General features: G+C 36.3%; 1 protein-coding gene across 6 annotated transcripts in view; it reads left to right on the forward strand.

Moving 5' to 3' along the window:
• SLC26A7 (solute carrier family 26 member 7) overlaps window positions 1-18,405 on the forward strand; it is a 79,993-nt gene that overhangs the window by 54,362 nt on the left and 7,226 nt on the right. For 5 of the 6 annotated variants that reach the window (XM_088177138.1, XM_088177144.1, XM_088177158.1 and 2 more), the window contains 7 exons: window positions 4,001-4,107; window positions 6,198-6,264; window positions 9,949-10,065; window positions 11,762-11,810; window positions 14,403-14,503; window positions 16,743-16,797; window positions 16,887-16,990. In XM_088177138.1, coding sequence (XP_088033264.1) covers window positions 4,001-4,107; window positions 6,198-6,264; window positions 9,949-10,065; window positions 11,762-11,810; window positions 14,403-14,503; window positions 16,743-16,797; window positions 16,887-16,990 — 600 coding nt within the window. Of the gene's footprint in view, window positions 1-4,000; window positions 4,108-6,197; window positions 6,265-9,948; window positions 10,066-11,761; window positions 11,811-14,402; window positions 15,726-16,742; window positions 16,798-16,886; window positions 16,991-18,405 lie in introns of those variants that run through there. The other variant, XR_015807944.1, reaches the window with a different exon arrangement.

Consider the following 18,405-nt stretch of genomic DNA (forward strand, 5'->3'; position numbering starts at 1 on the left):
TCTAAATGAAAAATTCTAACGGAATAAGGATCATTTTCATGAGTTAATTATATAGCAGGGATTTGAGAAGTTCAGCAATGAAATACTCTGGCATTTAAAGAGAAAAAAATGTTTTAAAGTTGCACATATGTCTTGACCAGAAAATGATGACAGCTGAGACAAAGCCAGGTTGCATGCCTGACTTCTAAAGCAGGAGGAATGGTGAGAATTTATGGTAAAAAATTACATATTCCCAACATGGTGATGTGATGAGAGATAGTTATGGATGCATGAATTGCAATTGTATGCACATATATTAATATTAAAGGATGTAAGGAATACTACTAATTCAGCAATTAAAGTAGATCCAAGAATGAGGATCTCATTTTTGACAAGTATCCTCCAAGATCTTGCCATTGTGAATTTCTGAGACACATATCCAACATTTTGTCAATCTATTTTGTCAAAATATTTAAAGGAGAGGGCCTAGAAAGGGTCTTCCTTGAAATTTGGAGCTCATTAGTCTATTTTCTTGGGTTTTTTTTAGAACTTCTTCAGATATTATATTCAGAGGGAAGATGGTCTTTTAAATTTGTTCATCACATGTGGGTCCTGATTCATGAGAGGGCTCTGAGAGCTCTCAGGGCTCTGCTATATAAACAATTTTCCACAAAGTAGGAAACCATCTCTTCTGTGAGAATAATTTTACATCAATGACTCTACCTTATGGCATCCTAGGGAGATTTTCTATTTTACCTGCATTAGTGAATATGCTAGTGTGAGTTCTATTACTTGTGCTGTAGTTGGTCTCAGTGGGGTGGGAAGGAATTTGTAAATGCTTAATCCATTGAAAACATGATTACCATATAAATTATTTTAAAAGAGAATTATTTCTATCAGTCCCTCTCTTTCCAGGGCTGTTTGCAAACAAATACTGTCTCAACCATTGCGTATGGAATACCTGTGAAAAATTATATCAAAGAAAGACCATACCATTTTATTATCATAGGATCATTTAGGTTAGAAGAGACCTTTAAAGACCATCTAGTCCAACTGTTAACCCAACACTACCAAGTCTACCCCTAAACCATAACCCTCAGTGCATTAGGCAGCTCCTGCTCTATGGCTGTGGTGGGCTTCACTTGAATCCCAAGTTTTGATGACGAGTGTGCTGAGGATGACTGCACACATTAGTCATTTGTCTGCAGAAGGATGTGGGAGAATGGCTATGTCACTGAGTCCTTAGAGCCAGAGCCTCCTCCAGAGGTCCAGCATCTTCTGCTGAGACAGTTCCTGAGTGAGCAGGACTTTAATGGGATTCTTCTTTTCGGCTGTATGCTGGAGGGCCACTATTTGAGCAACTCACCACAGCCTCACATTACAGATAGCAGAACTCGTCAGTTGAGTCACGTCCATCTCTTCCTCCAGTAAGCAACAGCATAAACAGGTAGGAGTCAGATGAGCTGCATCCTAAATTTTCTTCATTCTGATAACCAAAGCCACCGAAATGCATAATCTGGTTTCAAACTGGTACAGAAACATGTATTATCACCATACCTTAGCATTGCATTGTTCAGAAATGTCCAGAAAGTATTCTGCAACTTATTTATATGATTTTTTTCCTATGAAGTGCCGATTTCAGACTGCCATCAATGGTGGATGATTAGACCCTATGAAGTGGAAAGTCGAGATGGAGGCAGCTGTTATACACAGTCACTGTACCTCTCAGTGCTTCTGATACTTTCTGATATATACAGGAGTTGACATAAATCCATTTCTTCTGCTTGTTTCTTTTCTCCCTCTTTAGAGTTTTTCTTTAAATTAGTACAGTAGATTGAAGGTGGATTTTGTTTTGTTTATTCATATTAATATGTGTCTATAACACATTATTGCTAAGATTTGAAGAGTGATTAGATTCTATCTGTACTGAAGTATGCAATAACCATATTGAAGTAAGCTGCCAAGGAAAACTTTGATATTTTTATGACTGCTTTGTTGAACTTTGCAATAACCCATGAATTAAAAAAAAAAAAAAAGTCTATCAGATCAACATCTTTCTACAAGTTTGATGCTACCCTAATTAAAGAAGAACTGATTCCAGGCCAATACAAAGCACTGAAAGGGTGATTGACTAATGAGAATATGATTGTTTTGGCTCAGCCTCTACAACAATGACAGTGTCTGATTACAGTGAAGATGTAAGATAGTAGGCTGCTGGAGAGGCACTTAACTAGTTTTCTCAGTAGTCAGCAACACTTAAACATTTCTGGCATTTTTCCTATGTAGACTTTGTATTGTGTTTTTATGTTTTCCGTTTTCTTCTGAGACATAAGAATTTGTGGGTCTGCAGCAGTGATTTAGATGTGATGAGGTTCAGGTCTGCAGCTGAACTGGATTGCACTGGAGTGAATTCAGGTGTTGTCAGGGTTCAGCCTTATCAAGATAGTCTAATTCTTGATCTCACTGATTTTCAGGTTTTTAGTAGTTCTGTTAGCCTTTTGGCTAACAATGGGTGTGTCCAGGTGAGCTTCTTTATAAATGTATATTGGATTTATAAATAATAGCATTACTTTCCTTTTCATTAATCAGTATCTGTTGCTCATAAAGGTGGTCTTTGCAAATATATTGCACAACAACTCGTATAAGATGTCATGTTAAAATACAACTAGTGATTGAGGACAGTTTCAGAGGATGAACTACCTCTTTACCTAGCAGCCCTCTTGTTGAAGAAACTGAAAAGTTTTTTGCAGTAGTTAGGAATCTTGAAGATGAGCAGGAAAAAGGTTTCTCGACAGAGTCATGGTAATACTCTGTCCTCTGTGAAGCACAAGTTAGTATGGTATGACTTACATTTTATAATTCATAAAATAACAGTTCTGAAATCTGCTCAAACAAAATTCCTGTGGTTGGTCTGAAAGTATTGTATTGTCTCTGCCTTTTGTGAGTTAAGTGAAAGTATCAGAAAGGATAATCTTAACACTGATTGTGCCAGTGTAATGTGATCTGTTATTCTGCAAACATGAACAAGCAGCACTGTGATTCTTGAAATGGGCACCTGTGGGGATCAGTATATCCAGAGGAGAGCAAATACCTTCCATTCTTTTTTAACACCTTTAATATAAAGATTAGATGGCAGTCTTCGCTTAAGGCTTCCTCAAGGAAAGAAAGATGTGCTTTATTATACCAATTAGGTTGGTATAAGAAATCAAGCAATTTGTACTTTTCTTTTAATTGTAAAATCTGCATGTCTCTTAGCTGTACACATCACTGTAGCATGGAAAGAAAAGTGATAATTTCTGGTAAGAAAGTAATTAAGGAAAAATTGAAATGTGAAAGTTTTTAAAAGTTTTTTTAGATTTCTTTTTAAAGTGACTTTAGCTTCAGATATGCTTCTGAGTATTTTTAAAATTTTTATTTAAAATTAATCCAAAGTTTTAGTAATCAAATATTCAAAGATGGGGAAATAATATGAAATCTCGCCATTTCCATTGGAAGGAATTAATTCCCCAGTAATTTTTATTTGTTATAGAGTTGTTTTTGTCAACTGTACTCTGATAAATGCCACTTTTAATCAGCCTCCTCGCAAATTATAATTCCCACTTATATGATTAGTGGAAGAAAAGCTCTCTGTATGTGACCTCATTAGGGCACCTCATTATGTGAAAGGAAAGGAGGATTTAAAATCTATGCAGTGAAGAAGGTGACAAGAATTTGCAATGTGAAAAATAAAATACAGGTTTTCCAAAACAACTGAGTTATTCTGACTTAAGCTGTTAGCACAAGTACAAATACTATTTTAAGTAACCTTGGAAGGAACCTCTGTGAGCACTGGGTTGTGTCCCATAGGGAGGCATTACTTTAATTGCTAATTCAGTCTTCAGTATTTGCCAGTTCAAAGATCCAAATGTTCACATCTGAGAAACTATCTCAGTTTTAAAAAACTTTATTTCTATAGATTCATAAAGTGCACATTGCTATAAAATTTGAAACTAATGCCTTCTTTTTGCTCCCCTCCCTAAAGAGCATATGGGTTAGTACCTACGTGTTTACAATATGCTTTGCTGCTAATGTGGGATTGTTGTATGGCGTTGTCTGCACTATAGTAATCGTGATTTTCCGCTTTCCCAGGTAAGAAACAATTTATTGAAATGTTCTACTAGCACTTCATTATGTATTCGTTCTGCATATTGCTTCACAGTCAGGATAGACATACGGTATACTAAATTGAACAACTAAACTTCAGTTTTTCAGTTGCAGAAAATTGCAAGATAAGACAATTCAAAAGGAAAAGTCACATCTGTCCATTTATCGTAGACTAAGGAATCTCTAAAACATTTTATAAAATGGGATTATTTTGTGATTTCTTTTATTACACATCTGTGTAGTAAAATCAACAGGAAGATTAATAATATTTTCTCCATTAGATATTTGTTTGCTCCCTAAGGAAAAAATATGTCTGACAAGCTTTAGTAACTAAGAGCCTTTATAAAATCCTAGGCACTATGTTGCACAGGAGTTGACAATTGCACTGCTAATATAGATTAATGAAACATAACTGTACAACTATTCTAATGTCTAACAAAAAGTATAAGTTCTGTATATGACTTAGAAAAGTCAGGACAAATAAACTAAAGCAATCAGAAGTTTGGGATTTTTTAATATATTGCAATTGCTACTTTGGATTATGAGTAAAGGGAAATATAGCTGAGGTTCATGATTGATTTGTGCTACAGAATTAATTCACAGCTCACCAGTCCTGGAAATTACTTGCTGCTTGCATGCAGTTGTTTGCATGAGCATTGAATCCCACTGAAATTAAGCACAATATAGACAGCTCGATTAAATGCTTGTTAAAGTTAATGGTGTTAGACATTTGTGCACAGGTCTATTCTCGTAGAATAAGTTGTAGAAATAGCATGAAAACAGTTCAAAATTTCAAGGCAGTTAAAAATTATGGGAGATAACTTCTGCTTTAATCAAGCAGTACTTTTGTGATAACATTGTGCTACTCAGCAGACAAAAATTTTGGTAAATTCTGGTAGTAAAGCAAAAATCAAGTTTTCATGTTGTTTTTGTCCTGAGCCTGGATGTTAGAGGTTCTCCAATAGCAGAAAGGGATGGATATCTAACACAAAAGAGCCTGATCTAGTGGAGACCTCAGCCTGAACCTGGACTTATTAATGTAAATAAGACTTTTCCCAGTGATCTCTGTGTTCTTCAGTGAAGCTGCACATGACTGTCCATACCATCTAAAGGCATTGAACAAGATAGCAGCCTTAAAACTGGTATGGCACAGATGGGGTTAACAAGATAACACATAGTAAGCCATGCAGTCATGAGCAAAAGTGTTACTAGAAGTGGAGCAAGGAAAATACCATAGATTATTTATTGTAAAGTTTCTGTTCAGATGTCAGAGTACTGGGTGTGCTACATGTTATGTATCAGAATGTACTAAAACCAGCAGCAGCTACAGCTTCATTTATGCAAAGATGAGAGAACAGCTGATGTTTGCAAGGCTCATTTATCTGGCCCCAATACTGCAACTACTCCTTGTGTATATATTGGTGCATCTGTCTCAGAGGATAGATAGTTCCATAGCCTTCTGCTATTAAATGTGTTCTATACATGCCATGTTGAATCAGAAGATCCTATGCTGAGCTCCCTTTCCAAGACAGCTTTCTCTTTTCACTGTGTACAGAGCATAAGAATACTGGCCCTTTCCAGTAAGTCCCCTATTTTGATAGCTAGAGTGCAATGTTCTGCTTCATCATATAAAGATGTGTCAATTTCAATGACAAATAAAATATCTTTGTTTTTCATGATCTACAGCTATTCTACATATTTATTTTCCCTTTCCTTATAAGATGATTTTGCAGTAATTAAACTTGTTTACTTTTGAAGCTATCGATTATATATGAGCTACCTTGACTTGAAAGTAGCTCTCTGTCTAGCAAATGAAAATTAAAATTAAGATTTTCTTCACAAGATAATTTAATTATTCATATTTTCAAAGCGATCTCATAATTCTAAAATGAGCGTTTTACTCTTTAAGAGGATGATTATCAGAAAAGATAAGGTCTGTAACCACAAAAATACTCGCAGATTGCATTGCCAGACCTTTAAACTGCTATGTGTAGTTTGGGGTGTGTGTCTTTTTGTTTCTGCTCAAGACGACTAATGATTTGCTGTACAGATTTTTCTCTATATATTGATTACAGAGCAAAGACACTGAATTTGAAAAATATGAAAGAGGTGGAATATAAATACAAAGCAGAAGATAATTGTGTAAGTTAATTTTTTTTAACTTTCTGTTTGTGTGTGTGTGTGTTCCACTAATTCAGATTTGTTTGTTTTCTCTAGTTAGTTACCAGATTGTAATCAGGGAGTCAAGAGAATGCTTTTATGATATGATCACTTGAAATCTAAAGCCAGGATAACATAAAAACAAAACTAGTTGGCTATCAGAAACTGAAATGTTTTCATGGTTCTGCTGCTTGTCTGAAAAGTAAAGTTAGGCAAGTCCTTTTAGATTTATCTGTTTTAGTTTATTTGTCATTTTTAGTTATGACTTGCCCTTTCTCAAAGTTTCTTAATTCCTAAATTTAAGGAAATATCTTGCCAGGAATGGCAACGGCCATCTGAGCAGACAATAGCAGTCTCTGCATTATTATCACTTTTTCTAAAAGTCCTTTGTTATTTTCATCATCCCCAATCTCTTTTCTGAAACCATTTCTGTCACCAACCCCTTGTGATCAGATTGTCCCAGAGGACACCATGAGGCTGGGCAAAGAGGGGCAGCACCACAAAATTGTCACAGACTGCTTTACGGATCTCATCACCCTGTGCACGTGAGAAATGGACGGAAGGATCTCTCCCAAAGACTGTGCCTTTAAAATCTGGCTTCTTAAAAACTTAAACCAACCAGTCAGATTCTTTTGGTTATTTTCATTGCAATTATTGTCAAAGTAGCTTTTTGTTCAGGTCTATGGTAAGAAGAGAAGGGTAATGACCCAGAGAGGTGAACTCTCTCGTCCAAGATGAAACAGTAGGTCAGAAGCCAAGAGAGAAGTAGAACCATGTGTCCTTTCAGCACAGAGCTCCATCACCAGGACATCCTGCCTTCTCCACTGTAAAAGTTTCTCCTGCGTCCTTTTTCCTTTCCTAGTGCTGATGAAGGGTCTTATGTATCAGTAAACCACATACTCAGCAGTTACTGCTTCACCATTAAGCAGATCTTCTTTAAAGAATTTATTATTTCTGGCAAATGTCTTCTATCAAAGCTATCTTGGGCTAAAAATCTGAACTTCCAAGAGCTCAAGGGCATTTACTGTTTTGGCATGCTGAGCAACATTGGAATGTGAAAGGTACATAAGAATGGGAAGGACTCTGAAATGTGAATTAAAAACACTGTTGTTGTGGCTGGACCAGCTGTCAATTACTATATCACTTTTCATTCATAATAAAAAAGTTGGATTAACTTTGTCAGAGATGGGTAACCAAAATTTGATTTGCCTGCTATTTTTCATATCGGTTCATGAAGCACTTTGTACAAATGCCTATACTTTTTTTTTTTTTTAAGCTTACTGCTCCCCTGCTTTTTTTCCCCCTAATTCACTAAGATTAATGCCAGTAACCTAGTAATGACAAACTAGTGTCTGCAGACAGTGGGGAAAATAACATTATGTTAGAGAAGCAAATTGCTCAAGAGCTTATTACATAAAACAAAGAAGGAAAGTATGCCTTTAATTTAATTTAGAGTCACTGGGTTGCAACGGGCATTTAGGGTAATTTTTAATGTATGAATGCTAGACTGATCCAAGTTTTCCTGGTAAATAACAGATTATACATAAACAACAGGACTTTTAAACATGAAAATATACAGGCTTAATGATCTACCCTGCCATTAAGGTCTGTGGATTTATAGGGGTTATTTCATCAATAAGAGAAAAGACACTTTAATGTGGAAAAAATCAAGGGGTATTTAGAAGCTTATGTGAAACACATTTCATCCGAGGCTTTCCCTGGCACTGAGCTCGTACCTGAGCAGAGCCAGCGATGTGCAGGGTGCGCAGGGCAATCGCCCAGGGCCTTCCAAGTGGTGGCAGGGACAGACACGTGAGATAAATTTCCTGCTTTCTTAGCAAGGACACAACAAAGAGGAAGTTCATTTTTCTCTGAACAGTTCTTGTTAGCAAAGAATCAAAACAGAGCCAGGAATAATTGGCTGGTCAAATTCAGGCACAGTTGACTTTGTCCATTCTGGACAAAAATTATACCTAAGTCTGCCATCTGTTTGGTCTGGCCTTATGATTTGAGCCTTTCAAGTTTTGTACCTTGTACTTATGGAAGCTTGAATATCACAGGATTTGACCTTTTCACATCAATCTTCCTTTTTTCCTTAGCTTTTATCTTCCACTTTGCCATGGCACTTGTCCACTTGTCTCCATACCAAGTTGTGTATAGCACCATTTCTTTGGGAATCTGTGGGATATCAGAGAATTTCTCCATTAAAGCATATACCATCTTCTGCTTAGCCCTTATTATAGTGCTCTATTCCATACAAACGGAGACATTTTAAGTGCCAGTTGAGCTTTGCCACTTGTCTGACTGTGGCATGTTGGTGATGTGGTATTTACTGCAATCACATTCATAGGTAAATTGCGCAAAGTCCCTACACATGGTCTGGGGTTCTTTGCCTCAGTTAGGGATGTTTGAAATGTTTCCTTTATTTCATGGTCACTGTGGTGGTGTCTGAGAGATCATCTCATTCCCAGAAGTCTGAACAGCAGTCTGCAATAAAGAGATGTGGGCTGTGGTGAAGATTTCCATTCCTGTTTTGCTTGAAAGTCTGTTGGGAAAACTGCATATCTTCAATGCAATCCCAAACAATTTTTAACTATTTAAAAAATGGTCTGTGTCAGCTCCAGATACTTGCGTTTGACTGTGACCTTGTTACATGAACTTTGTTAGGGAGAGTCTTTTTTGACCTATATTCTCTTGCAAATTCTTGATTTTTACTTCCATTGTCACACAATCTGTGGAAAATTGGGAGTTCAGTAGAATTAACTTAATTCTATCTCCTACAAAAACAGTCTTTAAGCATGTCTTGCTGCTGTCCAATATATTTATATATAAATATTAATTTTCTTACTGGCTTTTGAAGGTGTTTTATAAGTACATCTCGAAAGTGAGAGAAATAGCACTTGTTTTGCACAAACAGTCTCCCACTTATACCTGGGGGTTCCTAGTGTCCTTCCAAAATTTTTCTGCTATGTAATATTTATATTTTGAGCTATACAGTCTGACTGAAGGTACTGGTAAGCTGGCTGTAGCTTATTCAGTGAAGTGCAGAGACAGGCTCAAGGCTGACAAAGAGTTCTCGTGTAGATTATTATATTGGTTGTAGAAATGTGCTGGTAAAGTTTTAAATGTGCCACTCAAGGTTGATCTGGATTCACTAAGTATTTTCATGGAGAACTATCTAAGTTCATCTAAACATGGAGAACTAAGGTAATCTTCAGATGACCAAGATGAAGACTGTCATCTTTTCCCAAACCACTGGCAGTGTTTGCCCTAAATCCTCATGTACTTTTTCAAGATGTGTTTGTCTAATAAAATATATTCCCTGTCTGCAAATGTTACCTTGCCTATGCTTGGGGATCATACCAACTGAAATAGTACTATTACAATTGTTAGCTAATAGTTCTTAGTATTATGCCTCATAATGTGTATGCTTTTTTCATGCTAAATAATGTTATAGATAATTTTCGTTATATTTTACATGTGTTTCTTACTTCAGTTATGTGTGAAGGCTGATCAAAAGAATTATCTGTTAAATCATTCTCACAATTCAAAGCCCCTCCTAGGTTAATTTACAGGTATTTTCAGGTTTTTAAAAGAAATGGGTCTGGGGTTTGTTCTCCAAATCCAAGATGAACTTTTCAGCTTTATGTTTATTTCATTCCCCAGGAATCACTAAAACAGGTAAAAATAGTTTCAGTCAACAGCCCGTTAGTCTTTTTGAATGCCAGAAAATTTCACGCTGACCTGTTAAAGATAATCCAGAAGGATGCCATGAACAGCCAGGTAGGTGATTTTATAAATAAGGCGGAATGTGCTTTATACTTCCAGTAATCACCGTGACTGAGTTGAAGATCTTGTTTGCTTTCCTTGCATTTCTTAGAGAATGCAATCACATACTGAAACAGATATAAAAAGTAACTTTAGAAATTATTAATTTAGAATAAAGCTAATCCTAATCTTAATCAGATTCAATATCCACTATTTTCGTATTATTACTTGAAAATAATATCTCTTCTATTTCTGCATGTGATCCTGTAAGAGACATTCAAGATCAGATCCAGAACTCCAAAATTCCTAGAACTTGCATAACCTTAGCTGATATAAAGCTGGGACTTTAGAAAGACAATGAGTAGCTACTCAAATATGCTTGAATAAAATGTGATTTTTTTTTCTGGAGGTAAGTCCATGAGAGATGTACACTTAATTTCTAACTATAAATAGTTTTGGGATAATTAGGAAGAAAGTGGCTACCTTTTTTCTCTACGGTATTGTTTATTTTTCTTCTGTTGCACTGACTGTATTAGAAAAAATAACAGTATACAAATTCTCCAAGTTCATCTGCACATTACTACTGAAACTTCCTGCAACACTTCCTAAAAGGGAATAGATAAATTAACATTTTTCTATCAGTACCATGAAGACATTCCAATATGATACAATGCTTACTCTAGACAATTTCATCCAGTTTGGCAGCTTGTGCTGAGAAAATCCCAGCTGTGTCTTAACTAGGTTGTTAAGACAGCAACATGTGTCTACCACCTCTGCTGTCCCTTGACAAAGAGTTGTGCTACCCATATGTGCTCAGATGGGTGGAAATTCAGCACAGAAAATGTGCTGCTTTTTTCCCTTAGTTTTGCTAGGCTGGCTGATTTGGATTAGTACGATAAAAAGCTTCCAAACAGAGAGAAATTATTTAGGATTTGCATGGAATTAATTTGAGTCAATTTAATAAGTTAATTTAATAAGTTAATTTATACTTTACTTATAAAAGAGATTTTATCCTTTGTCTCTTCTGTAAGGTACTCAGCAGTACAGCTGCCTGAAATACTGTGCTTTTTTTAATTTTTTTTTTTTTTTTAATGAATAATGTCTTTCTGTAGCACATAATGGGTGTGAAAAAAATGCAGTTTCAATTGTGTTTGTGCTCTGATTCTGGTTTTAACTCATGTTTCTAATGAGAACTTGCGTATTGAAATAATTATTAAAAAATTATCCAGATAAATGTAATTCTTTAACAAATTTACACATCAAAAATGTTCTTACTAAAATATTAGCATAGAAGATGAGATTGCAGCAAGTAGAAAATTAATCAAAAGTTTATCTTATAAAATCACTGCCAATTTTTCTTGTCAAGAACATCTTTCCCATATTTTGAGCACTTCTTAATCATTCCCTGCTTCCTCAAAAGCATTGTGTCCAAAATATGCTTTCTAGTGAATCTAAATTTGACAGAGGTTGAGTCAGTTAAAAAGAAATGCAAAATATCAGTTTGAGTATGTATCTCAGTATTCTTCTAAAGTTATACCAAAAAATATTATATATCATATATCCAATAGTCTGTTGCATAAGATTTTGGAAAGAATAAGTTAACTTTGATCCTGAGAAACAGAATTCTTATGTATTGCATTGATTTTCTCTCGTTACTGTGCAATGGATTGGTTTTCCTTGGTGTGTTAATCATTTGTTGCTTTCATTTCAGTGTGAGCAGAACACATTGCTCTGTTCATTTTCCAATGGAAGTTGCCATGGTGAGTTTATTATCTACAAATGGTGTTAAAACCGAGATGGATGTAAGTGTGCAAAATAGCTCCACATTTTTCTATATATTTCTAGGTGCACACAAGTTTTGTGGAAATAAATATTTTCAGTTAGACCAAACATTCAATGAAGCATGAATGCTAAACAGTGTTAAACCATGTTAACCTTGGCCTAATAAGTCCTGTTTTTCATTCAGTTTTTGACTGACGTTTTAAAATTTCAAAAGGAGGGAACCCCTTGAAAATGCCTTTTCTACAGGAGTAGAAGGTTCTAGTGGAAGTCATTGCCCATCACGCAGGGGTTGGAATCAGATGATTTAAGGTCCCATCCAACCCAAACCATTCTCTGATTCTGTGTCCCTGCTTATTGCACTGGAATTAGTGTGTGTGTAAAGAGACAGGTACATAGTGGGGGAAACACTTCCCATATTGTTCTCTGGACTGATCTTCACTCCAGGCTGAAGAGAATGTTTTGCCAAACTGTGGTCTTGGGTTTTTTTGCATGCACAGAGTTAAATATTAGTATGAAGAAGTAAAAGTAAGTTGAGAACCATGCTAAATCTTTGTCATCTTTAAAGCAACATAGGAGAAAATCTCAGAAAATGTCAACTGAATTGTTAGTGACATGATAACCACCAATATTATACAGTATATCAATACAACATATAATAAGATACCCTAGAGGTTTTCTTTCTATTAAGGACTAAGCTTACTCTTTCCACATTTTGTAACACTTAAATCAAACCAGAGCACATACATTCACATGGGAGAGCTGCAGCAACCTTTTGCAGTGGATACTTTATACAGATGACTTCATTGTGGATGGAATTAAAACAGTGTTTATTTAAAACACTTATAAGCATTAAGGCCCCAGTAGAAAATCTGATTTCGAGGCTGTTGTCTGAATGTTTGTGCTTGTTAGCTAGACTCAGGATATTTTTATGGTACTACAGTGTTTAGTTAACTTGGGGGTGACTTTGTCACTTTCAGAGTGCTTTGTATTTTGTATATTGTATTTTATTGACTATACTGTAAAATACTACGTTTGAGAAGATCTTACCAGTACATATTTCAGTCATCTTGAAGATGAACTGATTTCTCATACTACAAGAGTGACAGAAAGCACAAGACCTCTTTTCTGAAAGCCTAAGACCTGCTTTGAGGACTTAAATGCTGTTGTTACTTGTACCAACCAGTCTATGGTGATTCTTCATGGGGTCTTTAAAACAACAAACAGAGAAAAAAGAAAAAATCCCTTTAAAGAGAAAAGCAAAATGCTGAGCTTAAATTTTCAAGAAAGAGGGGTACCTGAGGACATAATCCTTAAGCCTTATGGCAGTTGTCCAGGAAAGCATGGAAATTTAAGTCTTTGTCAGAATCTTTCCTTTCTCCCTTTGGGGAATACTGTCTGTATCAGCACCAAATGAAACGGCTGCTCTTGCTCATGCCACTGATCCAAAGATGGTGCAGGTCTTTACCTATCCCCCCATTTAGAGGCCAGGCAGCCTTACTGCAATTCAGGATGCAGCAGGGAATTATTACACTGAGCCTGGGACACCACATGAACCCTTTCTGGGTTTCTATCACAGTAATTTTGAGGTTCCCTTTAATATTCAGTATTTTTGTTTGTATGTATCTATTAATGTATGTGGGACAGTATAAAGACAATAAATGTCTGGAGATGCAAGTTCAAAAGTCTTTGGCTCTCAGACTACTGTCAAAAATGAATTACCACCATTATAAATTTGCATCATGGGGAAATTCCAAGTCCCCTCAATAGTTTAAAATCTTTACCTCAGCTCTGTCAAAGCCATTTAGCTTAACTCATCTTTACAATCAGAATTCTCTTCCTTTGTATTTTTCTTTTTTTTTCTTCAGTTGCGTGCATTATGATAACTAACATTTGTTCACAGAACAATGTAAATAAGATGTGCATTATTTTCTAGTTTTCCTTTTATGAAAGCTAGGAATCATTTATCTGTGTGCTAGTTCAGAATGCATTTAGAAGAGAGTATGTTTAGATTAAATGCAAGATGGCCTGAGGTTGAAAAATAAGAACCTTGCAAATCTTACCAACACAATTTTCTTCTCCAGCATCAATATGTCATTGTGTATTAAAAAATTAACCAAGCAAGAACCAGCACAGTAAAACCTTAGGAAAATTAAATACTCCACTCTAGATATATTTCTTCCTTATGGCTGAATATTAAGTTAAGCCATAGGCAGGTGTTTAGGAACTATGGAAATCAGTGTCATATCAGAACTTAAAAGAAAAATCTTCCAAAGCAGCCAAGACAACTCAATGAGAAATTCAAATTTGAAGAAATAATTGCTTAAATCTTGAGACACTATTGCTGCCTAAAACATCTCCATTAATATGCTCTGTCTGTCATCACTTCTTCCCATTGCCCTAAAGATTCTTCATTTGTTCTTCTAAAAATGGCATTTGCTTGCCTGATACCCCACGACGTAACAATAAAAATGTTATTGTGATAGTTTGGGCTTATTTTGTTATCACTATTTTATACCCATTTCTTGAGTATTCTCCTTTTAATTAAAGTTTTTCATTTATCAAATGTGTAGGGGAGTTGGTGCAGTCATGTCACAGTGAGCGACGTGTTTTGATATTAGACTGCAGTGGACTGAATTTCTTTGACTACACTGGAGTCTCAGTGCTTCTCCAGGTATTCATGACATTGGAAACATTCTGTATATGTTATAATTATGCAAATGAGTTACTAGGGACAACTACTAGTCACTCAACCTACACCAGTGGATAAATATTTCACCCACAGAAAAGATGAACAGTATTAATGATGAATTAGTATTAAATTGTACCGTGTTTATATATAAAATTGCATTAAAATATTTCTAAATATTTTGGATAACAGTAAAAATGTATGTATCTATATGTAATGAAGAGGAGTTTTGAAACTTTTCATTTTCTTTTTTTTTTCTAAGTTTGTTTAGGTAATATTTGACCCTGCCATGTGAATTACAGAGACATGTAAATTTGCCACTTTAAAATTTCAGCTTTAATTCTGTGATTTCATCTGTATTTTCTACTGTCTGCTAAGCCAGTGGTCAGAACATGATCTCCATCCTTTCTCCTGTGGGCAGCATATCTTGCAGACTGGGTTCAGGCATTGCAGGAGTTCCAAGATGCTCCCAGAAGACCAAACCCAGCAGTCACGGGTTACTGTGGTGCATGGAACTAAATCCAGTGGTTGGCCACAACTGGTGTTCCCTTGGGGCCAGTCTTGTTTAATATCTTTGTTGATGATTTGGACAAGGGGATCGAGTGTACACTCAGTCAGTTTGCAGATGAGACCAAGTTGGGAGGGAGTGTTGATCTGCAGGAGGGCAGGAAGGCTCTGCAGGGGGGTCTGGACAGGCTGGATCAATGGCCCAAGGCCACCTGTGGGAGGTTCAGCAAGGCAAAGTGCTGGGTCCTGCACTTGGGTCACAACAACCCCAAGCAGTGCTGCAGGCTGGGGCACAGTGGCTGGAAAGACAGGGGTTAGTGATGGGCTTGGCAATGCCAAGTTAATGCTTGGACTTGACAACCTTAAAGGTCTTTTCCAACCTAAACAATTCTATGTGTCTGTAAGGAGTTCTATATGGTGGATAAAAAATTATGTTCAAAAACTGTTTCTTACATTCCCATCAGATCTGGAGGTCAAAAGTTGTGTAGTGAGTACAGAGTTAAGTGGGTATAGAAGGTTTCATTTGTATAATTTTTCTGAGTAAGATAGACGACTTGCACTTGGGTCTTAGCCCAGGCTTCTTCCTGCCCTAACAATTTTCTCACTTTACTGCAGTGATTGGCCAGTGAAGTAAGTGTTGCCTTAAAAGATTTTAAATTCAAACTACACATATAATGAAAAAGAAAACTGGAAAAATAAGGTTAGTGGGAGTAACTCTTTATTAGCTCTCCCTTTTAAATACAGGGCATTCAATATTAATTTTTAAAAATTGAGAAAATTATTTTCAAAAGGTCTTAGAGACCTCCAAATTAAAAATTATGTCAAAGAAGTCTTTGGCAAATTTGTGAGAGGTAAGTCTAGCGTGGACTGTGAAGTGCACAGGTTGGTAGTACAGATTCTGGATAAACAGATGGCCCAAAAACAAGTTATTCCCCCTCCTACCAAGAGGACCACACTCAACACGTCCTTGTTGTTACATTCCTTCCCAAAATGTCATCACTGATGTCAGAGATGGTGGGTTTTTGAACTGAGTAAGATTTTTGCTTTATTTTAAAAATAGAATATCCTGATGGGGTTCTCACTGAATCTCTTCTCTCAGAATTCTTCTATTTCACATGGATTATTTAAACAATTTTTGAAGCATTAACTGCTTTGGATATTCCCCATTTGGCAGAAAAATGCCTTACTCTGGTTTTAGAATTATTTTCACTTTTTTTGTTTGGGGGGGGGATTGGCTTTTTTTGTTTGTTTTTATTTGTTTGTTTTGTTTTTGTTTTCTCTCTTATTAATATTTTGTCTCTGGGGAGTTGAACACTTTCAAAGAAAGAATAAGGAACAACTTATTGTTGAATCCAGCAGGAGAGTTATGGTGCTTTTTTGATAAAAGTCTATTTCCTAGGTTTGATTCCTGTCTGTGTGGACTGGTAGTAAGCATGTGGTAAGGACATGGGAAAACACGCTGAAAAAAGAGAACTGGAAATAATACCCCTAAAAATTGCTGTCAGAAATTTCAAAATTATTAATCAAATTCAGTTTAATTCTCAGCAGAGCCGTAGAGTACTGTGAAGAGGTGGTAGGAAATAAATGTGGCTTGGTGATGATGTTTGCATTATAGAAGGGCTCGCTCTGGTGGTTGCTGACAGTACAGCTGCTGCAGCAGCATTTCTCTGTTGGTATTTAAACCAGTTTTTAAAAAATTTGTTGTTTTCAAACATAGATCTACATGGACTGTAAAAACAGATGCATCGATGTGTTACTAGCACACTGCAAAGGCAAGTATCAACTTACAGTAAAAATTTCAACATGATGGTTTATATAGCCTCACTACCTTCTCAGTGCTCATCTGTTTGTTTTATTGCAGCTTCCTTGATAAAAGCAATGCAGTATGGCGGAAATCTTGACTCTGAAAATCCTGTATTTTTTGAATCTATTTCTTCAGCAATTGATGCCATTCAGATTCACAGGGTAAGGCTTACAAGCAGAAGCAGGTGAAGCCTGGAGGGCTTCTTAGATGCTCACAGCAATTTGTTAAAATCTAGGAAAGTCTTCTTTTACCCAATCTACAACTGATTCTCAGCCTGAGGAATGCAGTTTTCCTTTTTTTTTTTTTTTGCTGCTAGCACTCTCTTCCCATCACCACGTCTCCTTTTGCAACACCTTCTCGATCTTCTATGCTAGATCCAGAGGCACTGTGTCATGGTGCTTTAATCTGGGCTCGTTCTCCATTGGAAAGATTTACGTAGTCTAGAAATACCTAACACATCCTCTCGGTGAGACAAATTAACTCACACACAGTTCTGCATTAGTGAAACTACTCTCCTGTTTCTCAGCCTGGGGTGGTTGAAGCTGCTTCACACACCACAGCACTGATCTGACTGAAATGGTTCTGGATCCCCAGCTTGTGTGGTTTGACTTAGAAATCTTGTCTGTGCCCTGCACTGCACCATGCTCCGTTGGCTCACTAGTGGAAAGAGGGGAATTGCACGAGGTGGAAGAGAGAGCTAGAGGGAGAAGGGAGGCTTGAGCATCTATTTACTTTCTCAATGATTCTTGCATTCCTTTTTAAAAAGATTGTAAACCTGGATGGCAAATCCTCTTGAAATATGTGATCCTTTTCCACTGTCGTGGCAGTGTGAGTGTGCATTAAAAGCAGTGTGCTTCCTCGTGGTTTTATTTATGATTCAAACATGGCTAGAGCTTGGCTCAGAGCCTTCTCTAAGAGACATTAAACTCATCATGGTCTGTGGTTTGGTCGTTTGTCTTTTTTTCTTCACTTTATATTTTACTAATTAAATCAGGCTTGCCTATGGACAAAACCACTTTCCATTGATTTATCCAGATTAAGGTGAGTTGGCACAGTTAGTCTAGTGAATTGACTAGAAAAACATGTTTTCTTCAGCACTTTTCAACATTTTTCATTATGTTGTCCTACCCAAAAAAAAAAAAAAATTTTTTTGAAATAGTAACTGCAGGGCAAAAATAATGGGGTTGGCGATTGTATATTTTGTCTGGGTCTGATTAGATGAATTGGAATGATTGTTGTGTTACAAAATGTCTGCATTTTTATTGATATTATTAACTTTCCTAACATTCTTGTTAGATAGTTTTGTACTAGCATTCCTATTTTATGGAAGTGGGACATGGATAGACCAGGACAAACGTTCATAATGAAAAGGGGCAGTTAAAACTCAAAGTCTACTTTTTAAGGAACAGATTGCTTGTTTCTACCAGAGCTGCTAGGCAAATCAAACCTCTGCATAGTGGCTTAGCTGTTTAGTCTGAAAGACTAAAGAATTTTAAATGTAGTTATAAACAGTGTATATACACTGCCAATGCTTCTTCAGAGTATTCACAGTATGTGCTTCAGGGATTTTTGTGTT

Source organism: Sturnus vulgaris, chromosome 1 (assembly GCF_052056855.1).
Source record: "Sturnus vulgaris isolate bStuVul1 chromosome 1, bStuVul1.hap1, whole genome shotgun sequence".
NCBI lineage: Eukaryota > Metazoa > Chordata > Aves > Passeriformes > Sturnidae > Sturnus > Sturnus vulgaris.